Source organism: Poecilia formosa, unplaced genomic scaffold (assembly GCF_000485575.1).
Source record: "Poecilia formosa unplaced genomic scaffold, Poecilia_formosa-5.1.2 Scaffold148, whole genome shotgun sequence".
NCBI classification, from domain to species: Eukaryota; Metazoa; Chordata; class Actinopteri; order Cyprinodontiformes; family Poeciliidae; genus Poecilia; species Poecilia formosa.
Genome location: NW_006800087.1, coordinates 222,025 through 242,173, shown reverse-complemented (window position 1 = coordinate 242,173; position 20,149 = coordinate 222,025). Strand labels below are relative to the sequence as shown.

Here is a 20,149-nt window from a genome sequence, read left to right as displayed (position 1 = left end):
TATCGCTGCTCTTACCTGAGTAAATTTTTTTTTTTGCTTCTTATCCGAATTATAGTATATTTAAAATACCAAAATTTCCACTTCATATTTTGGTCCTGTAACACTAAAACTATACTCCTCAAATGGTATAATTACAGTTTCACTCTGTTCAAATTCTGTAAAAACTCCTATAAACCACATTTTGCCATTCAATTATTAATTGGTTAAAAAAAATTAAATAGGTCATGCTATTTATGTTAAGTGATGCAGAAAGGGTTGAGCTTTTCACATGTTAGAAGTAAGTTTCTATTTGCTGACAAATGTTTCGCTACAAATGATTAAATGTAAACTAAAGGAATGCTGTGTTACTGCGTAAAAAAAATATAAAATATTCATTTTCTTATTAAAAAAAGAATTTATTAATTTGTATGTTTTATGCATTTATTATGTTTTATAAAATCAGATCATGTAGTTAAATAAAATCTGCAAAATGTGCCTTTTTTTTAAATTAATATATTTATGAGTTCAAGACTATTCAATAATAAAAAAAAAAAACGTTTTTATTTTTATGGTTTTAATATTTTAAGTATTTAGCATCAGGCCATTTTGAATCATGTTACATTTATTGTGCCTCAATGTAAAGTTTGTCTGGAAAGAAAGCCGACTCATCACTGTAACCAATCTATATAAAATTATAGATAAAGCTGATTGATTGATTGACTTACCGAGGGGAATGTCAGCAGACATACTGAGGGTGACAGTTTTTGACAGCGGCGTGGCCTTTGTGAAGAAGTTCAGGTAATTCAGGGCAAAGATCAGCTGGACCGGCTCATTCATCTCAATTGTGACCTTGATAATAATAATAAAAGAAAGAGAATAAATTAGATTGAATACATTCCACCAAACTAAACCAAACTGATCTGAATAAGCCATGTATTCGTCGACACTCACAGCCTCGTCCTCCTTGTCCACATTGCTGGTCTGGGACAGCTTGACGTTTCCGGTACCCAGCTCTCCGGAGGCGGAGAACTTCACGCCGTCCTTCGCACAGGAAATCATGACGGCGTCGCCGATCTGGGAAAGGTCGCGGCAGATACGGGCAAACTCTCCAGAGGGCATCTTCACCACACAGCTGTACTCCTGCTCCTGTGGGGGGAACGTCAGGAAATTAAAATTATTTTTATTGAGAATAAACCCTTTAAACAAATGTTGACGCATTTAAATATGCAATAAAGTGTGTAAAAAATTCCAATTAGGTCTGCAACTAATTATTTTAGCAATCGATTAGTCTAAAAAAAATAAATAAAAATAAAATAAAGATTTTTTTATCCAACCACTTTTTTAAATACAATATTAAAAATGCATTAAAAGATGCACATAAATAATTTAATAAATATTTTATTGCCTAAACTACAACAGTTTAGGCAATAAGATTTACTAAAGCATTCTTTTAATAAATTTGAACTGGGTAAAGCAATGCCACTTAAGGAGTTCTGGCTAAACCATATTTATAGACAAATGTGGTTTCTTTTTCATATTGAATGGAAAATATAAATATTTTTTGCACAGGTTTCACTTAATGCTCTGAATATGTTTCTTTTTCCAGTTAATGGCCATGTTTTAGTCAAAATATTCAAGTTAATGCAGTCAATCAGTTGATTATTTAAATCGTTTGAGTCCTAATTCCAGTATTAATCAGTATATTAGTTACTTACTGGAATACCGAGCTGCTCAACATCCAAGTCCATCAGTTTCATTTCATAATCTGAGACTTTCTCCTGATCTGCAAAGATTAAAAGAGGCAACAACATCCTAATTAACTTTGACATCATCTTTATTTTCTTTTTTGATGACTAAGAGGAGAAAAAAGCAAGGTAATTACTACAATTGCCCAACTTTATATACCATTAAACACTTACTGAGGGTTTCGAACACGAGAGCGAGTGTGTCTGCGTTATCTTCTGCTCTGAGGGTGATGATGTCCTCGTTTCCTGCACACTTCAGGATCTTTGACATACTAAAAGAAAGATGAGACAGTATAGTTTAGGATGGTACAAACCAAAACGGGTTAAAACTACAAGATCAGAACAAAGTTAAAATCCGTTGACAAGAGCAACAATTAAAGTTGGAAGTAATAAAATTCTTGTAAATCAATTTTCACATACAAGAAACAAACTGTTATATATTTTATGTATTTATTAAGCTGCATTATTTCGTAAAATGTGTCTTGTTATGATTCAGCCATTACTATAAATGGTTATATGTGAATAAAAATATTTAGAATAACTTGTTTTTCGCTGTATTTTTAACTCCAAAAGACCAGAAGAAAGTGACGGAATTGAGTTATACGCGATAGTGACGTAAGCGGAAGTACAAATTCCCGGGTTTAACAATTCCCGCCAACCCACTCGGCAAACAATTTCGCGCTCAACAGAGAGTGCTTTGCATGATCAATAACTGCATCTAAAACGTGTTTTTGACGCAAAATTCAAGATTTGTCTTGAATAAATAACCAACACAAAATGCTTGAAAATGTGATTTTTATGAGTGCAGCAGGGAAACATGCCCGGGCAAATCCACCAAGATGGCTTCCGTCTTTGTGAAATTAACACTGCGCAATTAAATATATTCCAAAAGAAAGAAAAAGAAACGGTTATTGCCAAGATGTAGCGATGTTTCAGAGTTATTGGTAGAAACAAAGTCTCACTTATTTGTCACTTCGTTGTGCAACTTTATATACAAAAGTACCTAATTATATCAACACAAATGGTAAGTTATCCAAGACGACAAAGTAATATCAATGTTTAATATTAAAACGTGTTAATAAAGTTGGCCTCACCTGCTGAGGTTGACCCCCATCGCCAAGTTTCTGTCGCAGCGGTAAGAGTCGAAGCCATCATGCCGCAGGGTGAGCTGCACCAGGGAGACGTGAGACGAGTCCATGCTCTGGAGGGAGATGCCGGACGAGCTGACATCCCAGCAGGCCTCTGTGATCAGATCTTTCAGCGCCTCCAGAACCTTCTTCAGGATGGAGCCCTGGACCAAGCGAGCCTCGAACATGTTTGCTGTGGAGTATTTACGTCTGCGTAGACCGAAGAGAAAAACGTAATTTTCCGCCTGAAAGCGTCACTCCGTGGAGACAGAAGCAGCAGCGTAGAGTTATAACTAAGCGGGAGGGAAAGAAAACTCCTCTGGCTGTAAAGTCTTTGTGTTGCTCGCTGACTCTGACTCAGCACAGGTGAATCGGACAGCAGGTTGAGAAGTTTGAGCTGTAAGCGCGCGCTAACAGGAGTTTTATAATTCTCATACTACGTCATTTCCGTGCGTCGTACGTACCGCCCAACCGCTAAAGAATGCAAACAGATTTCAGCCATATTGGAGAGGGCACCTAATACATTTAACTGGAAGCAAGAAGTCGGTAATAACTTCTTGCGTTTGCTCAGTTTCATTTATACGAGTAAATTTTTTGTAATAAATAACATTTATGAATAGCTTTGCCACACCATACCTTTTCACTTTTATTTCAATAATATTAATTATGAAATAATGCTAATCTTGAGTAACATTTCTGCATACTCTACAACTGCGAGTGTTAGGAACACTAAACTCATGAATTGATTTAAATATATTTAAATTAATACTTAAAACATTTTAATAAAACATTTTTATGAGAAGATGTTAAGAAAATTAATTTAATTTGGATTTTATTACACCGGAACTGACGTTATTGTCTATGCTCACTCTCATTGGGTTAGGAAAGAATTCGTCCGTTTCCTGGGCAACAAAACGCTAAACAGTCAAAAGAAGGAATGTAACTAGCTTAACTTCGGAAAGTTCACAGCAAGTTCACAGATAAAACTCGTTTTAATTACGGGTTTTGTGTAGTCAAGTGGAAAAGAAGTTAGGAGACCTGGGACATAGAAAAAACTGCAAACATGGTAACTTTTTGTAGTCAGATCATTTAACCTGAGCGCGGGCTTTGTTGATTATTTTAATGTTTGTTGTAAATGCTTTGGCGTCTGTCTTTTCGTTTTTCGTTTTATTAAAACAGAGTCGTAACTGGATGACGAGGCACCACCATATCCTGCATCTGGAAAATATCAGGAGAGAAGAGATCAAGCGACTATACCGGGAAAAGGGGCTGAAGGCCGGTATGGCTGTGGAGGAGACCGTCGACATGAGGAGGCACATGCGGCAAATGCGACAGGAGCTCAAGGAGCGGCAGATAGAGGACGGTCTAATCAAGGTTGGAGTCATCTGGTCTTCCTAAAGTTCAGCCATGTTTCGATGATCTATCTTGAATATAGTCGCCAAAAATAAAAATATAAAAGTTTTTATAAAGTATTTTATAAACGATGAAACAGTTTTTAAATTGATTGAGTCACATGTAACGAATGCGCAGCGTGACAACACATTTTGCTAAGCAACTGAAAGAAGTGTACATTAAAACTGTAATTTGCTTCCAGATTTATTTTTGAATCAGAATTAATTGTATTGCCATTGCGCACAAAGAAACCACAACTACATTTAAAAAACAACAACTCTCAAAGGCAAGTCAAATAATTGAATAAAATAAATACATTTTGTCTACTTGCATGAGTTTTTTTAAAGTCAGCTTTTGATTACTTTAAGGATAAGCTAAAATGATCTGTGCAAGATAATAAAAAGCTTGTTATGAAATAAAACTGTATGACCAGCTGTTAAGCAGACAGGAAGCTGACAGATTGATGGATGGAGGATGCATAGAAACAAATGCATCCCCGGGATAACAGGGTGGCTTATTTACAGCTGCATAGAAAGGACTGCTGTGTTTTTGTTTTTGACTGTGTGTCTAAAATCCACTGGACACATAAAAAGTTCTGACAGTTAACATCCTTCTGTTTTATTCTAAAATCTAAACATGATGAAAACATAGAAAAGATTTTCTGCAAGCCACTTTGGGGTAAAACTCAGGATTGACAAAAATATATAAAATTGTAGTTGATGAAAATGCCTATGAACTCAACAAATGTTATAATATTTAAATAAATCTAAACATTTCTGACATAAAGTCCTATTTTCTTTCAGTAAAACAAGCTTCACAGGTGAGCAAACAAAGGTAAATGTTTATGAAACAAGACTGGAAATTTGTAGTTGTATTAAATATTGTCTTTGACCAGCAAATTCAGATTTTTTCACTTTCTTTTATTAAAAAATGTCACAAATGATGGAAAAATATTTTCAAAAGGTATCTTTTATTTTAGTCATCCCTTCTGTGAGTATTAAGAATTTTTGTTTAACTAGGGGGAATATAATTATAATATTAACTCATTAAAGACACAATTTTGCCAGAAGAACATCTTAAAATAATGAGAAAAAAAAAGTTTTAATGAGAAAAAGCTTGTTATCTTATGTAGTGAAGTTTGCATAAAATTACTACTTCATCATCCTAATATTACGGCTTCATTATGGTTTTATTTGTAAAAGAAATTGAAGCGGTAAAACAAAGATGGCTGCTGTGGGTGTGCTAACATCACTTTGAAAGCAAAGGTAAAAAAAAAATAATAATCCAGATTTTCCAAAAATTAGGTCTTCAAAAAACAAAACTTTTGATAAAACTTGATGAATCACCCAACCAACATAAATCATAAAATATTCATATACTGAACTGACTGCTTCACAATTTTCACAAACAATTTTATATGCAAAATTTCATAATATTCAGATACAGGGCAACAAAATAAAACAATCTTTTGAGATGGGAATCCACGTATTGCTTTAAAAACAGTTTTGCATTACCTTTGCTCTCCCTAATGCAGATAATTGCTGATTAAATAATTGCTGACCCTCTAGGCCGAGGAGGAAAGAATAAACAGGGAAAAACAGCAGGAACAGGAGGAGAGAATATCTAAAGAGTTGGCCCGCATCGCCCACGAGAAGCAAAAAGATGAGAAAATGAGGCAGCAGGTTAGAGCAAACAGGTGCGCTCTCTTTATTACTTCCACACTTGGTCTCATGTGTAACCAGAGTTATTAATTACAGTAACATTTATTTTCCTCCTTTAATGTTTAGCCTGGAGATCAGGGAGCTGGAGTCCAAGCTGCTGGCTGCGTATGTGAGCAAGGAGAGAGGTGCTCAGCTGGCTGAGCGGGAAGCGATGAGGCGTCAGAACGCTGTGGGTGCCGCCTTCGATAGTTCAGTCAGATTTCAGACGTCTTCTGTCTCGTGAACGCTGAGATTCTTTAAATACTCTCAGTTAAAGTTAGGCCTGGACAATACGGCTGAAAAACATATCACAATATAAGAGTTTCATATCAGCCAATATTTATAATTATTGATTAGTTTGCTGCTTTAAATATCTGAAGTACTGTCACAGTTTTTCCTCTGTTTTTTGTTTTTAAGTAGTTATGAGGAATGGTGGCAACAACTTAAACTGCTGCTGCGCAAGTTACTCAGCAAGTTGTTGCTACGAAACCAAACAGTGAGGCCATGAGAGGTTGAGCAGCTAAAGCCTTTCCTCTGCCTAAGTCTCCCAGAATGCTGTGCGGTTCTGGATCGGAGTTCTGTGAAATTATTGAACGTATTTTCTATCACAATATGTACTGTTATTGATTTATTGTCCAGCCCAAGTTAAAATTATTTTATTTTGTCTTTGCACGACATCTCACTGAAGAAAAATCTTCCTTAATCTATACTGACCAATACCGGAGCTTACTGTTAAGTCATGTGTTTTCTATGATAGCTGGTTCAGGCAGAGTTGGCCGACACAATGAAGAGAGAACGTGAAGAAGCAGCCGCTGAGCTCCTGAAGCAGGAGGAGAAACACCAACAGGAGATGGCTCAGCACAAGAAAGAGCTGGATGCGCAGGTCATGGAGAGGGAGATCAAGAGACAGGAGGCCTACGAGCGGTTCCTCAAGGAGAAGCTCATGGTGGACGAGATCATCAGGAAGATATACGAAGAGGAGCAGAGGTGAGTCTGCAAAATTCACTCTGCACATTTCCATTCTTGTATTTGGGTCTCAACTGCTTCTAAAAACAGCCATTTTTATTTTAGCGATAAGTGAATGTGTTTTAGTGTCTGGAAAATGAGACGTTTCAAAAACCTCCCGATTACTGAGTAACACTGCACCGTTACCTAGCAACCCCAGCAGAGTCCAGCCCTGTTACCTAGCAACCCCAGCAGAACTCCAGAGTGTTTAGTCAGCTGGTTTTACTGCTTTATATAAATGGCTGCTTTTTTTTTCTTAATTACCATTCAGAAAAGATGTTTGTATAATTGGGTATCTGTTTGAAGCCATTTTCTTTGAGTGGGGGCGTGGTCAATTCAGCAGCTGAATTGGATTGTCTGAGAAAAAAATTGTGTAAATAATTTGTAATATTTGATTTTTCTCACAGTTCTGACTTTAATCTCAGAAGATCTTGATTTTTTTTATACTCATAGACCTAACCAGTTCAAGGAACTATAATAGGTCCACTTTAATAAATTAATATTTATCCAAGACCTGGTTAAGTATTCATGTGAAGCATTTTGTTACAGTGTTTCTATGAAATGTTTTTGACTTGAGATGAAATGTTTCCGACAAAGGGAGAGACAGCTAAAGATGGAGAAGGTCCAAGCCACCATGCAGCAAATTGAGGAGTTCAAACGGGAGCAGGCAAGGTGGAAGCTCCTGGAGCAGGAGAAGATCGAGGCGGAAAACAGACGCATCATGGAGTTTGTAAAGCAGCAGCAGGATGTGGAAGAGTCCAGAAAGACTCAGATGAAAGAACGGGAAGAAGCAAAGCAACAGATCCAGAAAATGGTTACAAAAAAGCTTTTCCACCTTTTGATATTAATAATGTCCATTAATTTATGGAAAACGCCTATAACTGCTGTTCCCGTCTGATCTCCAGCTGTGTGAGAAGATGGAAAAGGACCAGAAGCAGCGTGACGACCTCGAAAGCATCCGTCTGGAGTTATACTTGGAGCAACAAGAGGAGGCAGAGAGAAAGAAAGACATTGTAAGAATCAAGCAGAAAACAAACGGTTCATGATCTCAGCTGTCGTGTTAAATATATTATTAATCCGCTCTGTTAGGAAGAGATGGAAAAGAGGATCAGGCAGAAGCTGATGATGCAGCAGAGCATACAGGAGCACAGGGCCTTGAGAGAGAAGCAGAAGCAGCGTCAGAAAGAGGAGGAGCAGGCCTTCAGGGAAGCCATGATGGCCAAGTTCGCAGAGGACGATCGGATCGAGCAGATGAACGCCCGGAAGCGGCGCATGAAGCAGGTGGAGCACAGACACGAGGTGGAGAGGCTGATAGAGGAGAAACGACGACAGCGGGAGGCTGAAGAGGTACGGACCACAACCCGTCAGTTACATCAATAACAAGCCCCTTCCTGCTGGCCTGACTGAAGAACAACATGTGCTGTTATTTTAGAAAGTAGAGACATTTGTAAAACCATTTTCTGTCTCACCAGGAACTGGAAGCTAGAGCCAGAGCAGCTGAGCAGCGAGAAGAGGCGGCGATTAAACGGATCATAGAAGAAGAAAGACTGAAGCTCCTGAAGCAACATGCACTAAAACTCATTGGAAACTTTCCCAAGGTCTGTATGAGAGAATCTGACATTTACAAAAACTTATAAGAGACATTATAGAAGCTATAAGAGGAGTAAATTTCCACCCAAATACTGAAATTCTGAGATGAATATCAGAAATGTTCTAGAACAAAAACAAGAAAATTTTGAGCTCCAAAAGTCGAAAAAAAAATTGTTTTACATTCCGAGAAATTCTTTGCAGAAATATAAAGAAATTTCTGAGCTCCCAAATTTTGGAGTTTCAAGTTAAAAAAATTGACTTTTTAGACATTTCTGAGATTGATATCAAAATTTTTGAATTTTTTTTCTTGCACATTTACTCTTTTTTTCTCTCTTCATTGGCTTTAACACCCCATCATCACAGATGTTATTTAAAGTGTGTGTGTATTAAAACATCAGTAAACTGTGGCTGTGTCTGTTCACAGGACTTTCTCCGTAAAGATGACCTTGAACACTTCGACGAAGACTTCAGGAAGAATTTTGAAACTCGTCAGACTGAAGAACCCTTGATGACAGACTGAGAAGTTTCTCCTTTGGTTGGCCACCAGGGGGCAGTTTGAGGCTGCTGTGAATGTGTTAGATTGTTTTTTTTTTATTTCTCTGCACAAAACACGTTTGTTCAAATTGTTTAGAAGCTTACTTATTAAAATGTGCTTGCAGCATTGCCTTTAATTTCAATTTGATTTAGGAACTTACTGAACATTTATAGATCTTTTGTTTTCAAGCGTCATCATATTTTCAAACTACAGATTTTTTCGACACAGTTGAACTAACGTTAACCTTTACTAGTTGATAACATGGAGTTGTTTCTTCAAACCATAATTTTGTTTTCAGAAAGTAGAAAATCTTTTCATCAGTTTGCATGAAGTTTTGGTTTGTAAAATAGTTGTGAATTTTTGTATTTACTGTACTAAGTCAAGTCTTTGATGGCAAGTTTGTACCAGTTTTATCCTCTGCCTTTGGTTTTGCAGCTCGACATGCTTGCAGTGGATTTTATTTGAGGGGAATTGAAGATTTAACTCTAAAACCATTTATCTTTATTTTTGACTTCACATTTCTGCTCCACTTTGAGTTTATTCACAAAACATTAAAGTTTGTAGTTGTAACGTGACATGGAGCATGTATACATTTACAAGGCACTGTGGGTTAGTCAGGTTGGACATTTATCACAGCATTTAGAGAAAGATTAAGAATTTTAATTTATTAATTTCAGTTATTGATGAATAAAAAAAACTGAAAATTTCTCAATTTCTCCACTTTTTGTTCCATAAGAATATAAATATCTGTAATTTTAAAAATTTAATTATATATTCTATATAATTTCTATATATTTTTTAAATCTATACGTGTGATATTGTAATTTAAATGACTATATAATTTCAAAAATTTAAATACATGTGAATTTAAATGACTGCATATGTTCATTTCAAAAATCTAATTGTAAAAATGTGCACAAGTATAATATTGTAGTTTAAATATGACCTAATAATAAATATATCAGTAATTTTGAAAATATTCAACATATGTTTTGAATACAGAATTAATTTTGAAAATGTAAGGTAATTAAAAGTAATATATACCTGAGTGTGATATCATGTGGGTTATTATAATTTGAATACGACACTCAGGATGCCAATTTCAAATGAGAATGTTTTTCAAGAACAATATTTTCTGTGCCATGCAGTCAAATACCTAAAAAATAAGTAAAAGTTTTTTTTAAATCAATATTTGTCACAGTAGTGCCTCAAAATATTGTGATAAAATGTGTGAAGGCAAACGTTTCCAATAATTCAAATCAAATAAACCAACATCATACCAGTTTTACTGGAGTCATAAATGTTCTGGTACCCAACTTTTATAAATTGTCATCCGATTTCAACATTTCATATGTTTGAAGAAAAAACACAAATATGAGACGGACATAGCAGTACAACCGTAAACCCCCACTTCTTTATTGAGTAATGAGCAGAACTTGGTTTCATAAATGTCTAAATTTAACCCCTGAGAGTTTGCCGATTCAGGCCACTTCGCAGGTTTCTTCCACTCAAGATTCAGAAAGAAAGAGAGAAACAAACACAAACCTGAGGTTTTCACAAGAGTAAATTTGAAGGAAAATGCTAGATTAGGGGCATTTCATCAAGGTTTTTCTTTCTTTTTAAATCAATATATTTTTTTAGAGGCCGTCTTGAAAGATGTAGTTGGTTGCCATGGCGACAATGGGGGCTCCCGTGGGGACTCCGGGGAAAGGACCACTGGATCCAGCGATGTCGATGTGGGAGTAGGGCAGAGGCGCGTCCGAGTCGACTCCGTGCTGTGGAGACATTCAAACAGAGGTCAGCGGTTCTGATCCAACGAGTGGCATACGCACAAGCGCTGGGTTTTTCTGACGACCTTGTCGAGGCCCGAGGTCATGATGAGGAAGGCCGCGGGGGTCTGATGTCCTCGCGGTGTGGCGGAGGACGGGAGGTTGTTGCTCTGCAGGATGTCCTCGTACTCAGACGGGCCCTTGTGGAACTCGTAGTCCTCCCGTCTGATGTTGGAAATCTCAAACACGTCACCAAGCACGTCTCCAGCTGCAGGAGCGACGGTCGAGCTCAGGTTACAAAGAGCTGCAAACACTCAGCCTTACGCAGAAACTTTCATTTTACCGTCTTAACATAGTCCCAACAGTGACACCTTGTGGGCAATTAGATGTATTGCAGTTGAAAAGGACAAATTAAGGATTGTAATCAGCAAAAATTCAGAATTATTTACAAATAAAGATGAACAAATTCACTTTTTTCACTTCCGATACATGAAATCAACACTGAACACATTAACTCAATTTAATCATATTTTCAAATTTACCGATATTTATTGATACTCTCAAACAAAAAGTGGTTAAAATAACAAAAATATGTCCGATCATAATGTCTGTTTAGTTTTTTTAATTTATCAATAATAATTTCCATAGAGATAAATCTTTTTTTAATTTATCGTAATAAGAATTTATAATAATAAATAAATGATACAAGCCAAACTCGGTACCTTTAAATCTAGACTTTCTCTGGACTCATTTAGAGATTTATTCATAAATTAACATATTTCCATGTACATGCTTGTTATTATGTTACTTTATTTTATATTTAGGTCATTTTTAAATTACAACATCAATCTCATGTACATATTATAATTACTTATAATTCTCTGAAACATACTTTGTTGTGGTGATACTTCAGATGGAATAGTTTGTGGACAAATAAGTAATTTCTCATTGGGAATCAATAAGGAAAATTCTATTCTATTCTATTCTATAAATGTCCTCTCCTCTCAGTGAGTCACAGTTCGTCTCACCTTTCTGCCACTGAGCGGCGTTCCCGTTGCGGTGTGCCGGCCCGTTGTCCATGATGATCTACAATGATAATATTTGTAACGAGGAAAAGCGTGAACGCTTCCAGTTTAGGAGTTTAGGTTTGTATTTTTCAGAGAACTCACAGAATAGTTTGGTCCCATGGCTCTAATGGCGTGACCAGTCAGAGTTGCAATCGTGAAGATATGCGGGGAAACTTCCTGCGCCGCCTGCAGAGACGAACCGTCACATTTAGAGGAGACGGATTAGAGGAAATGACGGATCGGTGAGAGGGTCGATGCAAAGTTTCCAACCTTCTCCTTCATCTCACAGAGCAGGTCCACCATCACCATACGGCCTTCTGCGTCTGTGTTTCCCACCCGGACTCTGCGACCGGCGCGGGACACCACCAGCTCGTCTGCAACGTAGCAGTCTGAGAAAACACACAGGAAGGTGGCAGGTGAGACCAGGATGTGTTTTATTATTATTACACGTCAGTGGAGGTATGAAGAGGTCAACACTCACCTGAGCCCACACTGTTCCTCACCATGGTCATCGCACCAAACACCTTCAGATGTCTCGGCTTCAGGTGGGCTAAAATCTAAATGAGGTTAGATCTACATCAAACAGAATCTGAATGGTGAGGTTTCTCTTTCAGTCCAATTTACTTTTTCTAAGTAATGCCTCAATTATTATTATTATTTATTTTAGAAATGGAAAAAAATTCAAGACAGTCAATTAACAGACTTCATAGTTTGGTGAGAAGCTCTAGTGTCCAGATAAACCACATCCTAACAGATTCCAATGATCTAACATTGGGGTCCTCAGGGCTCTGCTTTGGGCCCACTTCTGTTTTGTAATCAAAGATTTATCTATATGGATGGATGAGTGACCATTAGTTGCTTATGGTAAAGTGAGGGGAAGACTATATATGATCCTTTTCTTCAAACAACTCATTTTCATTGAAAATGTTTGTCAACATGCAACATGTTCATTTTAAACTGTAAATGAATGAAATAAACAAATAAATTATAATAAAGAATTAATATGCATTCACTCACTTGGACACACCATTAATAATTATAATATCTTCAATCAGTTTTAGGCAGACAATGTACAGCTGCTCTGATCCATGAAAAGCAGAGTGTTTGAAACTATGTGAGTATTTTAGAGCTTGAAAGAAACGGTTAAAAAAAATAAAATAAAAAAAAACTCACTTGAACTGAAATTAAAGAAGACCCAAGTGTCTGATAATGTCTCACAGGGACAAACTGGACACCTAAATATGAGTCTAATCAATAACTCCTGCTTTTATTCTACCGATTCTTACAACTCATTTTAACAGCAGCAGAGAACATTCACATTCAAGCATCCTTCTCCTAAACTAATATTTTAATATTTATACATTTATTTGTTGTGTTTTCCATCATGTCTCTCCAGCTCGCTGTTAGGTTAGTTGGTTTCTCTTAATTGCCCTCAGCTGTGATTATCTGACCTGTGGATTAAATTACTTACTTCTGTTCAAGTGAGATGTAGAAAAACTGATTATTTACCTGGAAGAATCCAGCAACAGCAGCAGCTCCGCACTTGTCTCTGTGCATCCCGGCCATGAAGCCTCCAGCCTTGATGTCTGCTCCTCCTGTGTCGTAGGTAATGCCCTGCAAAGAGAGAACAAGACGAGGAAATTACAAGTAGTAGTAGTATTTTTATTTATTCTTCCATGACAGATCAGCAAACATTTAAAACTCTCACCTTTCCGACCAACATGAGTGTCTTCTGGATCGGTCCCTCTCCACAGTACTGCAGCTTGATGACTCTCGCCTGATGACGAGGCACATCTGGAGAGGTTTTAGGTTTTTAATAGGACTGATTAGATCTGTAGGAAATCTGTGTTGAGAAGAAAAGTTGCTGTCTTACTGTTAGCGCAGCGGTTCACTGCAGCCAGACACGGATACTCCTTCTCCAGAGCATTCACGTTGCTCAGCACTTCCACCTGGAAACACACAAACCAGGTGAAGATCCAGCTGTTTCTGTGTTTTATAGCGCGTCGCTGGAGCCACTTATACTTTCATTAGTTTTATTGAAATGTTATGCAACAGACTAATTTAACTGGAAGGTAAATGAGAAATAGTTTTGGAAATGTTTAAAAAGTTTACTGTAAAACCCATGAATAAAACCCAACTGCTATCAGTCATTCTGATAGCAGTTGTCTTTAATGCATCCTGTTTGTTGTAAAGACTTTATTGTAATATTACAGAACAACAAACTAAACATTTTACACAGTTTCAGCTATTTTGCAGAGAAGAACTTAAATCTTTAAATGTATGAAGTTGGTAGAGACCCTGAAAGTTTTGCAGCTGTAATTAAATAGAAAAAGTAACTAAGTTACCTTCAGTAATAAAAATGCTGCATACATCAACCATGACCGAAAAGAAATTTGCTGATAACATGACTGTTTTTTTTTGTTTTGTTTTGCATGTGTGCAGGACTCGCCCCTACCTCCACAGGGCTGTTCTTGAACAGCTCCTGGACATATTCGGCCACGCGAGGAGCCGCCATGCGTTCAGGGTCAGAGCCGCCGATGTCGCGGTAGGCCAGTCTGAGGAGACAAAGCGAAGCAGCTGCTGGGTTTTCAACAACAGAGCCTGATAAAACAGGTGAAACGAAGCGTCTGACCCACCTCCCGCTCTCCAGAGCGTTGGCCAGCTCCACCAGCCGCCGGCCCTCAGCCTCCTGCGCCGCCCACAGACCCAGAACGCACACCTTGTGGACCGACGACTTGATGTTCGCCTCTCGCACTTCAAGGGGCTTTCAAGGTAAGAAAACTTGTTACTAAAAGGCATTTGAAATTATGTCAGAGCTCAAATACTGCATTATAATTTTTAAAGACATGAATCTAAACATAAAACATAATTTGTGACATATTTGTAAATTTACAAAACATAAAAGCTAAAAATATTTTTTTTTTTATGTCTGAATTTAATTAATGATAAAAGAATGGCCTCTACAAAAATGAAAATATTTGCTGGTTACAAGAGTAAACTTCAAATCGTGTTGCATCTGTTTGACTTTGGATTGTTTTTCTTTCCGTTTAGTGATTTAGATATAAGAAGTGAAATGTTGTGGGTTTTTATGGATTGTAACTATTAATGAAGGGGAACCTTAGTTTAGGGGTGGGCAATACGAACTTTAAATTTTAGCGTGATATTTTGTGGTTATATTGTGAAAATGATAAAAACTATAATTTAAGAAAATATTGCTTCTTGGTTTAGATAACTGTATGGCTGTGACAGCATGGCACAGCATTCGCAGCAACACTAAAATACTGTTCTTGAAAAACATTCCCATTTGAAATAGACTTCTTCAGGATGCTACTTACTTTAAAAAATGATAATATAAATAAACTGTACACAGTAACTTCATTTAATTATATTTTTGAATATATTTTTGATGTGGAATAAATGGTGATGAAAATATAAGAGTAAAATTTCCAATACATTTTATTATTACAAAGATAAATCAAAATTCTTATGGTAAGAGATCTTTCATGATAATATACTTTAAATGCTCGCTCCTTCTTCTGCCTGCACCTTTTCAGGCAAGTTGTTTAAATTGTTTTAAGAACGGATAAAAAAATAATTACTTGACGATGATATAATGTCAAGTAATCATTGACATTAAGTAATGTTGTCAAGTACATTTTTCAAGCCAAATATGCGTAGAGTTATTGCAAGCATTTCTTTATGACCACATTCCCTGGTGTTGATCCAGCTGCTATGGGAGGTGGAATGTTTTGACATACCAGCTTCTCATGAAAGATTGGTAAATGTGCAGCAAACTAATGGAGTATGAGGGCAGCACTGGGTTTACTCGAGGAATCTCAACTGTCCAAACGCTTGTTTTGATGCACTCCAGGCCACTTCTTTGTTCAGTCACAATTATCGATTTATTTCACTTTGATTGTCATACTTTAAACTTTAAAAGGACTGCGACACAGACAATGCACAAGTGCCAACAATCAACGGCACTACGGTCAACAGAAACTATGACCACCCCGATGCACCGCTTCCTCAGACACACCAAGCCAGCCCCAGTAACCTTCCCATTCATACCTTGGTGACAGTCACATCGACACACCCATGTGTGAAAGCTGTGTGCTCCCGTTACATCAATCATACTTATTTCATTCACATGGCTCTTACAGTCGGCATGCGGTTCTCTCCACCCCGTCCTATGAAGAATGTTTCCCATAAAGCAGTGGTTTCAAACTGCAATCCTGAAGGGCGCAACCTCGAGTTTAGGTTGCGCCTTTGTCCTAAAAGCTGAAACTGCGTCACTAGCATGCAGTCAAGCGCTACAGAGCTCTGATAATGAGCCAATATTGGAGCCAGGTGTGCTTAAGCAGAGTGACAGACCACTGCCTTAAACTGCGTTCACCCAAATGCGACTTTTTCTTCTTCGCCACCGCCGCGCCCAGGCCGTTTCGGTTAAATATGCTTTCTTTTATTAGCTTCCTTAGTCTTTTGATCTTGTGTCGATACTGTCGACACAAGACGTCGACAGTTTATTCAACAACGTTGAATAAACTTAAAAATCGATCCGTGCATTTACGGATCGATTTTTAAGTCCATCCATTATTACTTCCGTAAACAGTACGCTGCTGTGTGACGTCAACGTTCTTCTTCTGCGCATGCGTATCGCTTTGGGGACGTGAACCGTTCACACAGAAGTCAACTTCGGTGTATTACGGCCATACAAAAACAAACAAAAAAACAACAACTTATGAGTAAATTGCTGCCTAAAATCTCAAACTTTGAGAAATGTTCTAGAAAAAACTTGGAAATTTTCTTAGTTTCAAAAGCGCAACAATCAGAAATTTCCAAGCTCAAAAACTACATTTACCCAACAGAACAACTGCCAGTGAGCAAATAACCAATGTATTTACCACCTTGAAGGCAGTCTGCACCATTTTGTCGCTCAGTGAGCATACGTGATCTTTTTCTCAGGCCAACGTTGCATGCTTTCGGTTCCCTGTCCCATCATGTCAGACTGGTCGAGCTCATGTTTTCATAACCTTTCCATTTTGTTTGCATGCCAACTTTTACACCCATCTGGCAGGGAACCTTCAACATTTACTGACAAGGTCGGTGCTGGATTTCATTGCTGAGTGAGTTTTATAACATTCGTCACTTTTTATATTGACAGGTGTCTAACTGATGGCTAATCAAGCAAGTGAAACAGGTTGAACAACTTGTTTTAAATGCTACAAGGTGTTTTTTTCAACAAAAACATGGAAAAAAAACCCCTAGGGGTTCCCAAAAATGTGATCATTGGCTCTGTCTGGAATAATGATCTTTATTTTCCAGAAGAGTCTTTAGTTTCTCACCATGTAGAGGGCATGGAGGGCACCGAGTGCAGCCGCCAAGGCGTTGTCCTTATAGTCCTTGTGGGGGGGGCAAACCAGCAGGGGGCGCTGCATGCCAGCTTTCAAGGCACTGCAAATGAGACAATGATGCTGAGCAAAGATTTGTGGATAAAATGAAACATGGAGGAGAGGCCGGTGAGATGCTGTTAACTGACCGCTTGATGCCTTTGATCGCGGCGTCACTGAAACGCCTGACGTCGTCGTAGTCCCGGTTCACTGGGCCGGTGGAGGCAAATATCAGACGGTTCCCGGGAAGACTGGGAACCTTGATGAGCACCACCTCATCCCCCAAACCGCTGTCCACCTAGAGGTCACGAAGAATAACAGCAACTCTGATAATGAGCCGTCTAATAAAAGAAATTATATCTCTTCAATTTTTCACATTTTGTGACATATCAGAGTTAAACTGGAGTGTAGATTGTTTGTAGGGATGCAGAGCATACTGGCATTAACAACGTCATGGTCATTTTCAACGTATCGGTATCTGTACCAAAAGTAAAGCTGGGCTGACAATATACCTGAAAAATGTACAAGCGTTTCATATTACTTCATAAATCATTATTGATTCATTTTTTTGTTTTAATTTCATGATACATGATCAATTTTGCTGGATGACTATAAGTTAGTTATTGTGATAAATGATAATATTGTTTTGAGAATATTTTTAAGTAATATAATAGCAATGCAAATACACTCTGTCTGAAAGATCAATAAACTTCTAATGAATATTTAACACTGGAACTGGAAGACATTTTAAATATCCAAACTAAATAAACAATTCACCTGGACCAACAAATAAATACAAGTTAGAATCATGTCCACCAGTTCTGTCAGGAGAAATGAGTCAGATCTTCAATAAACTATTGTGAGAAGCAAAACTAAAAGGTTCGACTTATCGCAGAGTTTAAAAGACAATCATCACTGACGGTAGCAGCATTTCCATTAGAAATGTGTCTAAAACTTTGTCAATATTCTGCTAATGTAAAAAAACAAAACCAAACAAAAAAAAAAACACTCAACTTTACAATTGCACTATTTCAATTAAATAAGAAATGCAATTAAACTAAAATAATACATCAATAAGTTTGCTCACACATTAAAAACAAGCTTTGCCACTTCGTGTCATCTTGTGACTTGTGTGATGCAAATAAAATGTTTCCATTGCAGTTTTGCAAAATAAACCAATTTCGGTACAGCCAAAACCAAACCTCATCCCAGCGCCAAAACTTTTTATTGAAAAACTAGTTTTCCAAAACTGCCATTTTTCCACTAAGCGAATTTATTTTGATTATATGATTATTGTTAATGCAGCTACTGAAAAAATGTATGGAAACTTCTGAACTCAAGGAAAGTTACAAAAAGATCTCTAAAAAAAGTTCTCACTACGTTTTCAAGCATTTATCAACTAGAAATAATTTTGATAATTCTGACTGACCTGATTGGTCTGATTTAACTTCAAAGTGAGGAAAAAATGAGAATGTGTCTTTTTATTTGGTGTACGTAAAGTTTTGGTTTCAATTTCACACAAATGGTACATAAGGCAAATACCTAGGGCCATTGTGAAGAACTAGCAATGCAGAAGGAAAATTAAACCTCCACAAACCAGTGGCAGCTTGACTTTATAAGCCAGCGGGGATGCAAGTGCAGACACTTACAGAGCTGTAATCCTGCAGCGGGGCTTTCAAGCTCTCCAGCTCAGGTGGGAGAGTGTCATGGCTCTGGGTCACCAAGATGATGCCATCAAAACTAGAAAAACAAAAAAACAATAAAATCAGCATCCAATTCTGTCTGAAACAGACCGAGTAAGAGGAGTAGGACTCTTCCAGATACTCACTTCTGGTTTGTGAGGTCTTTGGTCCACTCAGTGGGCTGGGCGCTGGACAGAGAAACAGAGTGCAATGTCAGCAACACAACATAACAAGATAACTAAGACAGAATGAAGCAACAGGTCTGGTTTAAAATATGACTTAATGATAACAGCAAGAAGAAAAAAACTGTAGGACCTTTGAAACCTGCAGCTATGAAAGAAAGAAAGCAGCCGATAAGACTCATGAGGGTAAAAACTTATTTTTCTTGTTGCAACCTGCAAAGCAGAATAATAAAACAAAATCTCTGCATCTAACGCTTACTTTTATTTCTTTGCACACTTTATAGGGTGCAATCACCTCCCTTTGTAGACGATTATGACTTTAAATCTGATGACAAATCAACTTTATTTAACACCAAACAGAAGAAGGTTTTAGTATCATATGACATACAGGAAGAGAAACTAAAACTGCCATGTATGCAGTTGTGAAGCCTTTTAAAGGAAACTTAATCCAAATTAGTTTAAATCCCAAAAGCAGAATATAAGTGTCAAATTTCCCCAAACAAAACAGTTAAAAACAGCCTCTTGAATATTAGCATTAAATAAATAAATACATAGGTACAATAAACAAGTCTAAAGAAAACAAAGTAGTTAATTGTGGAAAAATAAAGTGTAACAAAAAGCCACACGGTTGCAGCTACTACTTGAAAAGGCAGCTCAAAATTAGAATCAATGCGTGAGGTGATACTAAAAACCGGACAAGACTCAGATTTGATAAATTAAAGACCATTAACCTCACCTGGTGCACATTGTTGCTGTCCTCCTGCAGCCTTCGAGGTGAAAGAGACGACAGTCAGCGGCTCCTTCTCCGAACCGCTTCCTCTCTTGATCACATGACCGGTGATGCCTTCACGGACTCAAACGAGTCCAACGTTTGAAAAGCGTCGTCGATATTAAAATAAACATTGAGTTATCACAGTGCTGTTTTCTAATCTGAATATAAACAAGGTAATATGTTTCTGTCAAAACAAGTGTTTTTAAATCAGTTTGTC

The 20,149-nt window shown here is 37.4% G+C and overlaps 4 protein-coding genes across 5 annotated transcripts in view; 1 reads left to right on the top strand and 3 right to left on the bottom strand.

The window, feature by feature from the left end:
* pcna (proliferating cell nuclear antigen) overlaps positions 1-3,279 on the bottom strand; it is a 3,914-nt gene extending 635 nt beyond the window's left edge. Inside the window, exons 1-5 of the mRNA XM_007563488.2 lie at positions 2,819-3,279; positions 1,899-1,996; positions 1,695-1,762; positions 931-1,125; positions 705-828 (exon numbers count right to left, since the gene is read on the bottom strand). Coding sequence (XP_007563550.1) covers positions 705-828; positions 931-1,125; positions 1,695-1,762; positions 1,899-1,996; positions 2,819-3,039 — 706 coding nt within the window. The 5' untranslated portion in view covers positions 3,040-3,279. The remainder of the gene's footprint in view (positions 1-704; positions 829-930; positions 1,126-1,694; positions 1,763-1,898; positions 1,997-2,818) is intronic.
* Positions 1-20,149, bottom strand: part of LOC103145867 (lymphocyte antigen 6 family member D) — a 670,619-nt gene that overhangs the window by 436,362 nt on the left and 214,108 nt on the right. The window lies entirely within an intron of this gene.
* Positions 3,729-9,778, top strand: mns1 (meiosis-specific nuclear structural 1). Of its 2 annotated transcripts, none has more exons than XM_016677117.1 (10): positions 3,729-3,918; positions 4,035-4,225; positions 5,812-5,939; positions 6,031-6,133; positions 6,701-6,930; positions 7,546-7,762; positions 7,854-7,961; positions 8,038-8,295; positions 8,421-8,546; positions 8,963-9,202. In XM_016677117.1, the coding sequence occupies exons 1-10, from the start codon at positions 3,915-3,917 to the stop codon at positions 9,056-9,058; spliced, it is 1,461 nt and encodes a 486-aa protein (XP_016532603.1). In that variant the 5' UTR covers positions 3,729-3,914; the 3' UTR covers positions 9,059-9,202. The 2 variants fall into 2 exon arrangements, with proteins under 2 accessions (XP_016532603.1, XP_007563551.1); XM_007563489.2 differs by having other exon boundaries at positions 3,730-3,917; positions 4,031-4,225; positions 8,963-9,778.
* Positions 10,460-20,003, bottom strand: LOC103145860 (putative aminopeptidase W07G4.4). Its single transcript, XM_007563490.2, has 16 exons — positions 19,897-20,003; positions 19,125-19,166; positions 18,946-19,036; positions 17,446-17,594; positions 17,252-17,360; positions 14,546-14,673; positions 14,365-14,464; positions 13,783-13,858; positions 13,618-13,703; positions 13,419-13,523; positions 12,391-12,466; positions 12,180-12,298; positions 12,012-12,095; positions 11,871-11,928; positions 10,929-11,110; positions 10,460-10,848 (listed from the first exon to the last, which is right to left on the bottom strand). Exons 1-16 carry the CDS (start codon positions 19,905-19,907, stop codon positions 10,711-10,713), a joined length of 1,554 nt encoding a protein of 517 aa, XP_007563552.1. The 5' UTR covers positions 19,908-20,003; the 3' UTR covers positions 10,460-10,710.